Source organism: Manis pentadactyla, chromosome 10, assembly GCF_030020395.1.
Source record: "Manis pentadactyla isolate mManPen7 chromosome 10, mManPen7.hap1, whole genome shotgun sequence".
Taxonomy (NCBI): Eukaryota; Metazoa; Chordata; class Mammalia; order Pholidota; family Manidae; genus Manis; species Manis pentadactyla.
This window is the reverse complement of record NC_080028.1, coordinates 115462385-115475125: the sequence shown is the minus strand read 5'-3', so window position 1 is coordinate 115475125 and position 12741 is coordinate 115462385. Positions and strand designations below refer to the sequence as shown.

The window sequence follows — 12741 nt, the reverse complement described above, 5'->3', positions numbered from 1 at the left end:
CCTTCCTACTGAATGTGATCTTGAGTGAGTCATGTTACCATTCTAAGCTTCTCTTTTTTTCCTCATCTGGAGCTTGGATTTGAGGATAATTATGTTTCTCTTGTCAACTTTGCCAAATTGTTTTCAAGAGCTAAATAAAAATATATGAAGTCTTTGCAAAACTGTAAAATGCTCTACATGCAAAAAAATTTACTTGTGTGTGGGGGACAAAATCTTGAGAGTGAAAGAATGAGATAAAACTGTTCTTTCAGATTTATGTTTATGGGAAGGACACCACTACCCTCAAATTCCAAGGAGCAAGTAGAATGGAGTTGCCATGTCTGGGGTACAATGTCACCTGTGGAGCTAAAAAGAAAGGTGATACAGTTGGAGTGTTCCAGCCATCACTCACTTTCATCAGGACTCAGAATTACTGAGTTGCTTCCTGTAGTAGAGAAACCATATTATTTGATCATTTGGCTAATATCTCTAAAAAGAAATACATTTAAAACTAAGGTACTTAAAGATTAGTTTGTTTATTTCTCTTATCCTGGAAATGGATACCTATAAATCCACATTTGTCACATCTTCTCTTTATCTGAGTGGTATTTCTATTCCAGAATAAGGACAAGAGAGGGCCCCGCATAAAGGAGAGATCAGATAGATCACGGCATCAGTTAGACTGTGACAGGCATAGGAGAGTGTGAGAAGAGATGTGCCGTGGTGTTTATATAATATCATAGGACATGTCTGCCCACATCTCCTTTTGACTCTTGCTTGTCTGGATTTAAATCACACACCTAAGAACAAAAGCTTTGATTTCACTTTATTTCCTCTGTAAATCAAAACATTTTAAATTATGTCTCACTCCTTTTAATGACTTCATTTCTTGGACGATCAAATGTATAGATCCTTATATTTGGACTTGTATTTAGTTGTGGGCTTCTCAGCCACACAGTGAGTGTGTGTGTATATGAGTGTGTATGTGTGCAAGTGTATAAAAAAGAGAAGATGGACAAGGTTGGTGAAAGGGAATCAAATAGATTAACCAATAATCATAAATACTTGTAGCAAACAAATTTACTGCTGTTATAATGCAATAGGCAAGTGATGTGCTATTCATACTTTACAATTATTCTCTGGTCCATAGAGTTTTATCTAGCTAGTATGCTCCAAAAACCTTTAATTTCCACAGAACAGATCCAGGTAAAATAAGTAAAAGCTAGCCAATTTCTTCACTAAAGATCATATCCAATTTGGTTATATCTACTGGGATCTTACACATTGTACCTGTTGCAATAGGCAAATAGTGGGTGGCTGAGCGACCATAGCCAAGTTAGAAGAAACCAAACAGTGTCATCAGATGACAGGAATCAATCTTTGGAAATGGTTTAAGCTACCGTAATGCTTGTGTTCACCACCTTTACTTAGACCAGCTGTGTTTGGTCAGGTATGATTCATAAGTTTTCTCCTAAAGTGAAGAGTTCATGTCATAAACCAGGGACCCAAACTGAATTTCGTGATATAGGAGTCACAGGGACACTATCTTCCATGAAGAGTCCATGATCAAACCTTTCCTGGGAAGCTTTATGTCTATCCTCTACTCCGAACAAGCTCTAGATGGTCTATCCTCTACTCCGAACAAGCAATCTATAGCTTGTGCTTCAACCTTTTACCTTTACCCTGGATCCAGTGTGAGTGTGCAGGCTTAGCTATGTCATTTGACTTTCCCACACTACATCTTCTTCCTTTGTAAAGTGCAGAGGTCCATTCTAATGTGTTCTCTTGCTCTCTGATGCTACAGTTATGATTTCTGTGAATATCACTTTGCTGCCATCTGAGAAATAGCAGGATGCTAAGCCATCTTCAGCATCATTCACAGAGCAAAATTTTGGAATAAATACAACCCTATATAATAATTAGTTCTATAAACATAAAGGGTAACAAATTAACCAATAAAGTTCCTTGATTCACTTTATAGAAAGAGACAGAGTTTGATACTATAACAACATTTTAACTGGGAGAGTTAGACCTGATGAGATATAATAAAACATAGCATTGATATACTCTTCTGGTTCATAGAATGCAAAATTATTCAATTAACTTTTAATAAAATATTATGTATCAGTATCTAAATATTTGGTAGCATTGGACAGATTCCTATACTTTGAAACATCATTCCAGTGAAATATCCCAAATTGTTATTAAGTATAGGCAAAGGCACAGTGATAGTAGTCCATTGCAAAGGAAACAAAATATCGAGATATTAAGCATAACAAGACATTTAAAGTAACACAAAAAGAATTAAAAAAATGAAAACTTACCGAGATTAATTGGCTCTGTGCAATTTAATAAACTGATGTCTATAGAATTAAACAGTTAATTATTATTAGAAGCAATATGGCCATTCCCTGCTAAATGAAATTAGAAAAAGGGCCCACATTAAAATCCAAGCTCATCACTTGTTTCCACCCTCCATGTCCATACCCTCACCTCCCTCACCAGTTCTGATTTCCTGGTAATAAATGACCTTTCACACTATACAAAAGCATTGTGCAGATGAATAAAAGGCATTTGTATTCTTTTATGATATTTTCAGTATTTTGGAAAAAAATTGAATTGCTTGATTCCCAATACATTTTTGAAAATTGTCATTATGGTCTCTAGCTGCTTAATGATTTTGCCAAGAGAAAGTTCTTAGAGGAATTACTTCAGTTTCAGTCTTTTAGGATGAAGAAAGAGACATGAGGGGAAATTATTACAAAAGGTCTTTCTACAAGTCTTGAGCTATTACTTGAAATATAGGACTATTCTCTCCATCTGACTGGACAATGGTTGATAGCTCTGTCTTAAATGGTTGCTACTATTCTTCCTGTGAAATCCAAAGGATGTAGGAGACAAATTTAATATATTACAGATAAGAATGGATAGCCTAGCCTTCAATTAGCTGAACACTTATCCAGCCTCTCCTGCGACTGTAGTATCTATTCTCTTATTTGTTACACTGTTTTATCGTACAATACAGATTATGGGGCAACCAAAAAGGACACCATCTCAAACTGTTCTGATCAAATCCTCTACTTTTACTAATGGAAGCTTAATCATTACTAATGGCAATTAACAGCCCAGTCCCCACGTGTCTATCCTTTCTCTTTCCACCCTGGTCTTCTCCCTTTGGGGATCTCCCGAACCTTTCCCCTAATACCATTTTAGGTATTATAGTAACTTCTCAGATTCCTAGGGGCATTTTCAAATGACCTCATCAAGTTGTCTCACATATTTGTAACTTTCTCAGTTGATCCAAAATATCCTTGCTAAACAAAACCCTTCTTTCCAGTCTTTGGAAATAAACAATTAAATAACACAGTAACATCAGAGAAGTTGTAAGAAGTTAGGGAAATGTATTGGGAAACTCAGAAGAAGAACTTTTCACAGAAATTTCAAGTTAACAAGGAACTTCATTCAGTTCCAGCAGTCCTGGGGGTGGGGAGGGATACCCTGGAATCTCTATGGCTTAACAACAGCAAAAGGGGTGCAGTGGCAGACAGAATGAGAGCCAACTCAAAGATATCTCTGACTGTATCCCGCAGGAAGACCACCCAAAATGTAAGGTTAAAGCCCTGGTTTACATGCATCTTTCTCTACTGCAAAACTGAGCATCAGAGTCCGCACAACTGCATTGTCATTTCAGCTTGTTCTCCCTTCATAGCATGTGGCAGTTTCCATGCTTAAGCAAATACCCCTTCATTAAGCTGAGCTGAGTTTTAAAGAGTAGGCGGCAAATTCTGTAGCATTGAAAAAAATATTTAAATTTTAATGAAAGTTCATATTCCAAAGGTACATACAATTGAATTGCAATTGTTATCATTCTTAAATTATGCACAGAAACCGTTTTTCCTCCTTGTAATAGAAAAATTAACTAAGGCTTAGATGCATTTCTTTCCCTTGAACTGGAATGTATGCTGTGTTACAACGCCATCACTGTGGTGAAAATATCAAAGGAGTCTCAACTTTTTAAAGAGTGATTTTTAAAAATACCAAGCTAATTACGTGGCAGGGGGAATTCCTTGATCAGGAAGGTGGTTTTCCCCAGGGCGAGGCTTATCCGTTGCCCTCGGGATATGCTGGTCCCTGCAATTTCCCCAAATGTGTGAAACTTGACTGCATAATTTAGTAGTGGGGGACTGCGTTCTCGCTCTACCCTGAGTAGAGAAAAAATATCAAGGTGATAATGAGCAAATAAGTGTAATTTTCATTTATAATTTACATTCTTCTACTCAATAATGTGTTAGGCTGGAGAAACAATGTCGAAAAAGAAAGGTGTGGCCCCCTACTTTCACTGTTTTCATAGCCCTTCAATCCAAGTTAAAACTGTACTTTTAAAAAATAGCTACAAATAGCAAGACTTCCTAACAGTTGACATTTCTGTGCCTACTGTGGAGCTGCCACGAGCTCGCTTTGGTATCACTTAACCCAGGGCCTTCTGTCCCTCTGGCAGAAAGTAAATGGGTTTGGCTACATTTTCTGAAACCTTTTTCAGTTCTCACAATCTAAATGTTTAAGATGCTTTTCAGCATTGCCTTTTCCTCTGCCTTTGTTTGGGCTGCATAACAAAACACCACCGGCTAGATTAGGGGCCCAACATGGCCAAGGGAGAGCCCCCTCTGGGTTGAATTTTCAGCATGTCCTCCTGTAGTACAAGGGCTGGGAGCTCTCTGGAGCCTCATTTATAAGGGCTTTAATCCCACCTATGAGGGCTCTGCCCTCATGACCTAATAACTCTCTTATTTTCCTGCCTCCTATTAGTATCATCCATGGGCACTAGGTCTTCAGCACAGTACATTTGGGGAGGAGAGGGACATAAACATTCTCCATAGCACTTCCTCTAATCTTCATGATCATCTGCAGTGAATGAGGCAGAGAATGTGCCTGTGGAAGAAGGAATAGCCAGAGAAATGCCAAGAGGAATGAGAAACCCCATCCCCAGATTCAGGTTCAGTGCTGTGAGCTCACAGGACATGGGACAGGCCTGCTAGCTTTGTGACCTAGACAGGTTCCTTCCTATCACTGAACCTGGTTTCTTTAACCGTGAAACTGGAGCATCACCTCACATATCCACAGGATGTTTAACATAAAATAAAATCCTTAGAGCCAAATTTTCTCCTGTAATAAATTAGGCAATATATAATTTATTAGATAACAATTTTAACAAGTCTATTGAATCCTCCATCAGCTTGCACCTTGTCTAAGACCCAAGGTTCCCTTATCACTGATTCCTGCACGTGCCACACATAGGTCTCTCAGCAGAACAAAACCTGTGTTTCTCTGGAAACAGATACAGAGAATCAGGGTCTTCTAAATATGGCCATTTCTACCAAATGACCTATGAATTTTTATTCAGGGAGCTTACGTTGCTTGGGATATTTTCCATAGTTCATCATTGAAAAAAAACAAAATAAAAACTATGCCATCTTTTCAGAACATGGAAAACCTTTTGTTATTAGCAACCTTAATATTGTTGTAACTACTAAAAATTAACGATTACATATTATTGATTATACATTAGCTGTGAAGTGTCTCTAGTTGACTCTCAATCTCTACCTTTTAAAAGCTTCCCCCTGGTTCTGTTAAAAATCCAAAACCATGTGCTGTTACTGCAGAAGATTTAAAAACGGCTTATACAACATATTTGTTATCAATGCTTTATTGTTGAAAACAAAATTGAAATTCTCTGGCACATAAAACAATTATTTCTACAAAAGGAAAGCCTACAAATCTTGATAATTTATACAAATAACAGCGTCTCAAAAAATAAAATTTTAATTTAGTAAACTTGTCTTGTGCTCTATATTTTTAGCACTGTCTGCAAATAATCCACCATAAATCCCTGAGCGGAGACATTTTTTTGACCATGTTCTCTAGCCCTCCCAGCCCACCCCCCTCGATGGTCAGTTACTAAGCCCAGCCCTGTAGTGAAAGGTGTCAGGGACATTTAGTTATTAAAGATCCATGCATTTTATGACACGGGACCAATTATTAAAGCTACCTGGGAACTGGGTCAACAGGAAGTGCCTCTACTGTGCAATCAGCGAACCTATTAAGAACCAAGTGTTTAAAAGGAAGAACAATAACAATAAAGACATAAAATGTTAAGACTAGCAAGTCGTCATAGGTCAATAACTATTTAAATAAATAAAAATGTTAGACATTGAATTCATCTCTATATCCTTATATTAAATCCCTTATTTATTTATTCATTTACTTATTTACTTTTTTGCAATTGCCAATGTACTAGAAGATAAGAAATACATTTCAACCCATGCTTTTGGTTTGCCCATGGATTTGTTGTTCTGAAATGTTAAATACCATTCTGAAGACACAGTGATTTAGTTATAATTTGACTTTTGGCCCTTTGGTGAAATGTTCAGTAAATAATGTACATATTAGGAGGGCCTTCTTATTAATGCCATCAACAAATCTCTCTCATTATGTTTGCCCTTCTCACAAAAACACTAATGTCCTAGGAACAATACTTTGAATTCTTTATCTCACTTTATTCAGATATGCAGCAAAACATAAAATATGGAGAAAACATAATATGATGTGTTTGCATGTCCAGCTTCCCGTTAATGAGGAAGCTAACCATATATACATGGAGTGTGAAAGGAAAGGAGAAAAAGCTAAATTTCCTTTGCAAAGAACTGGCTTAATGAATCAAGTTTTGTTACTTTGCTATGGTAGAATAATAAATAAATAAATACGTAGGGTGTTGTATAGCTACTTTCTTTATGAAGAAGTTGAAAGTGGACTATTGTTTCACAGAGTTAATTTTTAGTAGCAAAGTTCAGCTGCAAATTAATCTTCAATAAGTGTTTTTCTCTACTACATTTATATATATTCTTTTACTTGAGAAATGATTACTGAAATGGTAACTAACAGGTAATGAAATAAAATACCTAATTCACCAGCGAGAAATAGTTTTTAATTTGTGAAAAGCACTTGCTAGAAGACCTAGCAGGCACTTGCTAGAAACATGCAGGCTAATGCTACACTCTACTGCAGTTTAAAATAAGCCATTTTGATGTCTTTCAGGGAAGAGCAAAATATGATAAAAACAATGCCTTAGAAACTTACCAGCATTGCTGTTTAGGAACCTATTAGAAAGTGATTAGCATTTCCTACCAATGCTTTCCAAAATATAAAATCATTAGCAACCATTATACACTCCTTTGCTCAGACTTAATTTAACCAGTAACATCTGGGAAGCACAACCTTCCCTGTTGTCTAATAGCTGCTGGTTACTTATTGGGACTGGAACCCTTTCAAGCTTCTGTTTTGATTTCATCCTTACACGAGCATGTGCATTAACCATTTCAAGGCAATTTCAAAAGCTAAAGAATTAATACAAAGACTTCTCCTAGGCAGTTTGGGGGAAAATGTTGGTGACATTAAAACTAAAACTGCCTGCCTGACATGCATGAGGCCACCCTTACTCCTCCTATGTCAGCATGAACCGTGTCAGCTCTGCTCTGTATGTCCTTTTCAGAACATGAAACGCAAATGTCCCAAGGGAGTGAAGACTGACATCCAAATTATAAAGCATCATGTGTATGAGTCAGGACACGACTGTAGATTCTGACAGATCCTGACTGACATGGTATGAAAAAAAAAAAAAAAAGTTTTCTAAGTTGCAGAAACTGATAAGCAGGCTGTCCCAAAGAGGGGAGACAGCAGCATCAGGACAACCAGCCAGCTCACTGGGATTCACGCTACACTTTACTCACTCATATTAACACTTGTCCCTAATAGTTTAAGGGGCTGAATAGACACTCTGACTTCCTCTCACAGTGTTTAAGGAATAATATAATTTCTAAAAGACTTTCAAAAAGAGAACAGAATTTTAAGTCAGGCTCCCCTCCCCACTAAGAAAGCCCAAAGATCCTGTGTTAAGTGCTCTGGTTTACAGTTCTATGGGTAACAACTACATCCTTCAGGGGGTTTCCAATGTGCCCCTTTTTGGTGTTAATGGCTGCGCCAACAGCAGAGGGGATGCTCCCAGAGTGGTAAGCGACCGCGGGGGCGCCTGCCCCGGTGCTGAGGTCCAAATTAGCTCTTGTCACAGCACTGCTGGCACGTTCTGCTCATTATGCAGTCAAGCTTCACGCTGCGGAGGATGGGGTGCGGGCCTCCCGGGTCAGGTCTTGGAAGTCTTTAGGCCTTGCTTCTCCATGATATTCCACAGTTTGCGGAGGTTGGACTGCGTGATGACGTCATCGGGCTTGAGCCGCAGCGCCCGCAGGTAGTTGGCCTCGGCCTTCTGGAGGCGGCCGTTGAGGTGCAGAATGGCCCCCAGGTTCATCAGCGCGGCCGGATACTGGAACCAGAGAGAGGGAGGGAAGTGGTTAAGAGGCCACCTCGAGCTCTTCTTCATGGAAGACAAAACCCTTCATCCACTTATGCAAATGATTCCCTTATGTCTTGGTAGGCATTTTATGGAAGCAACTGGACAATTCATACAAATAGACAAAGATGACTAGGAAGGAAAAAGAGTTTTCAAACAGCTGCTGTGTACTTTATGTTTTAAAGACGGGAGGGCGATTGAGAAACATTTTCTTCTTTAATGAGACAGCACAGATTATAAATGAAGAGCCAATAACCTTCTCAGACCGCATTTTTCTGAGAAAAAAAGTGAAGCAATTTCAAATGGAAAGAGTTACACTTTATTTCAACTCAGTGCCAAGAAACAAAAAAATTAAGTGGGAAAAAGTTGACAAATCTATATCCATCCTCTTTGTTTCCTCTCCTTAGCAATATTCCAGGCCATTTATGCAAACACAAATAAGTAAAATATAAAATTTTACTGATGTTGCCAGGGTAAAAACCCTGCAAAAAAATACAAATGCAACCACTAAAGTCCTTATTTTTGAGTGAAACAATTTTTGAACTTCTAATGGTGAGTATTTACTATAAGAATAGCAAGGTAAAAATCCATCAAAATGTAAAATATGATACAGAAAAATGTAAACTTATAAGAAAAGTTTTGTATTATTTGTTTAAAAGTAGAGTATTCTTAAACATAGAATTTCTGTAATGTGTGATAACTGTAACACAGAGTTATGTGAAAAGCAAAGTTAAAAGTATGAGTTATGTACCACTAGTTTAATATAAGGGTTTTCATCTTAAAATTCTCAGACTTGACTTAACAGCAAAAGTCCATCCTAGAGGACTTGTTACCCATGAATAAGGGCTGTTTTGCCCATGTCCCTGGATCTTTCTGGCTAACAAAGAACAATAATATTTTGGCAGTTAAACAAATGTATATTTTAAGTATCAGATAAAACTAAGTGTTTATGCTAAGATTATGTTTTCATTTTATGTATGGTGTCAACTACTGTCCTGGAAACTCCTGTGGCATAGCCTAAAATAATTCATTATCATTTCTACAATTTGGTAATTTCATACTGCATGCATTTTTCAGCTGAATTCATGTGACTCCACTCTTTACTGTAAAAACAATTATTTCTGAACCAAAAACAATGCTGGAGAGAGGGCTGAATAGCTCAGAATAAATCTACTGGGGAAAGATGATCAGATTTGGATTTTAAGAGCTCTGGATTTGAGTTCCTGCTCAACCACGGACAGAGACCTCAGTGAGGTTCCCAGACATGCAGTTCTTTCATTTATGAAACATTAAAATAACATCGACTTTTGTGCACATTTGTTAGAAAGATAAAATGAGAAATGAACAAATACAGCCCCGTACATGTACATAATAGACACTACTAATGTCAAGCTCACTTTTCCTTGTCTCATTTTCTCCTTTCTAATTTTTTTTCTATAGCTACATAATATATCTCTGGATGTATACCAAAATTCTCTAAAGTCTTCAACTACTGGACATTATTTTCCAACTTTGTTACATCCTTCTTTTTCTTTTACAAAAATAATGTTGCAAATATAAGCTATTCCTGACCTCCAAAAGCCTTTTGGTTAGGATGACTCTATACTTATCAAGAAAAATACAGATGGTCAATTTCTAATTTTAAACACTAGTCCAAATAAACATAGCTCTAAATTACATGTGCAGTGAATAGCTCCCCATTGGAAACCTAAAATAACACCACCTACTCGTCTTCCTAAAAGAACATTGTTACCATACCCCACCCCCACTTACCATCTCGAGTTTCTTGATGCATGGACACATTTCTGAATTATGTCCCCTCACAGAGCTTAGAACTGTCAATAAACAGCTACTAACTTGATAGTGAAGTGTGTCGCAGCCTGAATTACTAGAGATGCTAAGTAGATAAAATGTTCAGACTTCCTGCTACCCTGAGTAGGAAGAGAGGAAAGGGGGAGGGAGAACCGTAGTTGGAGATCCTTCCTTACTAACCAGAAACAGAAGACGCCCAGTGACAGGGCTGAGGGAAACCAGATGGCTCTGCAGGACAGTCATTACTTCTTGAATTACTTTAGTCATCAAAGTGTAACTATCCATAATTGCAACTCCAGGAATTTATTAAGAACACTCAGAAGTTACAGAGTCACACCGCCTAGGTTCCAGTACCAGCTCTGCCCCAGTGCCCTTGGACAAGCTGAGTCCTCAGTTTCTTCAAGAAATGGGAAGATGAAAGTACTTGCTTCACAGGGCTGCTGTTGTATATACAATACAAAATCCTGGTCTTTTTCCTGTTCTTTTCTCTCCATCTCCTCACCTCAAAAACACAAAACAAGAGTCTTCTTGTCAATGTGCCTGAGCCACCAGCAAATCCAAGCACTGAGGATTTATGAACTGGTTCTACCTTTACTAGCTTCGTGGTCTTAGTTTAAACCTGGAAGAGACGAATGAAAATAGGTGGTGAAGTACAGCAAGCCACAGAAATGGGCTTGATTGTTGTTACTAAATTGTAGCCTGGGGTTCTCCTGACTTTGCAATACTTTGGAGCAGCCTCCCTGCCATCAAATGGTGAATAAAAAAGAATATTACTCTAAGAAAACACAATTTGAAAGTTAAATCTTTTATCAAAATGAATTCTGAATGCTAATTATAATGGTGTTTTTGCAATTACTTTAATCTCACATTATCCATGCTCATGTGTTACTCATTAAAAATAATTTTAAAAATTGATATTATGAAGTTCATGTGGGATAACAGATCTTGTGGAAGCTCACATATACTCAATAATTATGTTCCCTAAAGAGCAAAAACTAAAAATGTGCATATTGAAGAGCATCATTCAATATTTTTAAGCAGCTATAGATTTCAGATGTAACATTTTGGTTTGAATGTGTCTATCTTACTAAGATAAACCCAATTTTTTTTAAAGACCTACAGATATATATTATGTAATACTCCTAAACCATCACTTAGAGCTTTCTACTTGAGTGAATGGAAATGGGTGAAATTCATATACGCGTGTGCTCAAATGGGACAAAAGCAGTGCCTCTCATTGCTTTAGGTACCTGCTTGGAAAGTATCAGTAGTTATTGTGACATAAACAACTTCATGTGTTTGTTGAAATTTTATGAATAAAACTAGACATCGACTACTTCTTTTGTAGGGTTGCTTTCTCTCTTGGAAGAAAAGGGTTTTATCTTGTAAGCCTGTGATGTCTCCCCTCCACAGCAGTGACTAGGAGTAGTTTTCTAGATGACCACTGGGCTGAATGCCTTCGGATCTTCTGGCCCTGCTACACAAATCTTTCTTCAGGGAGCTGCGTCAGTAACAACTGGGAACTTGGTAGAAATGCAGAAGTTCAGGCGCCAACTATTGAGTCAGAATCTGAATTTTAACAACATCCCCAGGTGCTTGGTATGCTCATTACAATTTGAGAAGTACTGTTCTAGAGGTCATTTTCTGTTCTTGGATCTTATAATTTCACAACTTTTTGAGATATGTTTCCCATAGAAGGATAATGTTCCTATCGGACAAAGAAGGTCAAATTAAATGTCTATCCTTCTATAAAGCAGAATTCTTCTGTTAACCATGCAATGATTTAAGGTAGTAGATATGCAAATGAAACTTTATTAACAGAAGCTGTAAATGACAGAAGAAGAGGGAATAAAAAGCCTTTCATAACCAAATTAAGAGCATATAAAGGTTTTTAAACAGACTTAAAGTTGACCCAGCTATGTAACAGAAATGCAGGAAGTCCAGGTAACTGGTGTCTATTTACATCCTGGGGGCATTGCTCTCTGCCAGTCAGAACTCACGGGCTAGAGAATAGAAACCCAACCACAAGGGCTGATGTCTTCCCTTACACACATCCTTTTTTATTAAAGACAGCAAATGACATTTTCAGCATGTTAGCAAAGGCAGTCAGTAGCTTGTAACCCAGTAATGTGGGGCTTGTGACCATGTACAACAAATGACTCCACCTCCTACTTCACAGACTAGAAAGAAGAAGCCAGACCTTTCTTATTTCCTTGAAGGACACAGATACTCTACATCAGAGGGGCAGATGGACAGCCATGCTGAGGCAAGAAATGACATCTTTTTTTAAGCCTCTAGGGAACTGTGCCTTTATTGTTACTTGACTGTGGACTTTGGCATATCTCCCCACCCCCGGAGGAGATAAGCACAATTAAAGTAACAAATATATATGGGGTGGGATTGAGCACAGGCAGCTTATGCAGGTCTGATTCTAGTCAAACACCCCTGAGGTTCCCAAGGAACCCAGCTGAGCTCACAGGGTGTCCTGAGCATATAGGGTTGGAAGGTAAGCCATTTGCCTGGCCTTTGACTATTATGTAGTCTTGGAA

At 37.9% G+C, this 12741-nt stretch overlaps 1 protein-coding gene and 1 non-coding gene across 5 annotated transcripts in view; one reads left to right on the top strand and one right to left on the bottom strand.

Annotated features, from left to right (window-relative positions):
• The first annotated feature begins 4021 nt into the window (after nt 1–4021).
• LOC118914804 (U1 spliceosomal RNA) lies at nt 4022–4184 on the top strand. Its single transcript, XR_005025766.2, has one exon. It is a non-coding gene; the product is annotated as a U1 spliceosomal RNA (small nuclear RNA).
• Nucleotides 4185–5667: 1483 nt separating this feature from the next.
• Nucleotides 5668–12741, bottom strand: part of TMTC2 (transmembrane O-mannosyltransferase targeting cadherins 2) — a 402329-nt gene continuing 395255 nt past the window's right edge. For all 4 annotated transcript variants that reach the window (XM_036890026.2, XM_036890024.2, XM_036890025.2 and 1 more), the window contains one exon: nt 5668–8353. Coding sequence is in view for 3 of the 4 variants with exons in the window: in XM_036890024.2 (XP_036745919.1) it covers nt 8174–8353 (180 nt within the window). In the remaining variant the exon portion in view is untranslated. The remainder of the gene's footprint in view (nt 8354–12741) is intronic.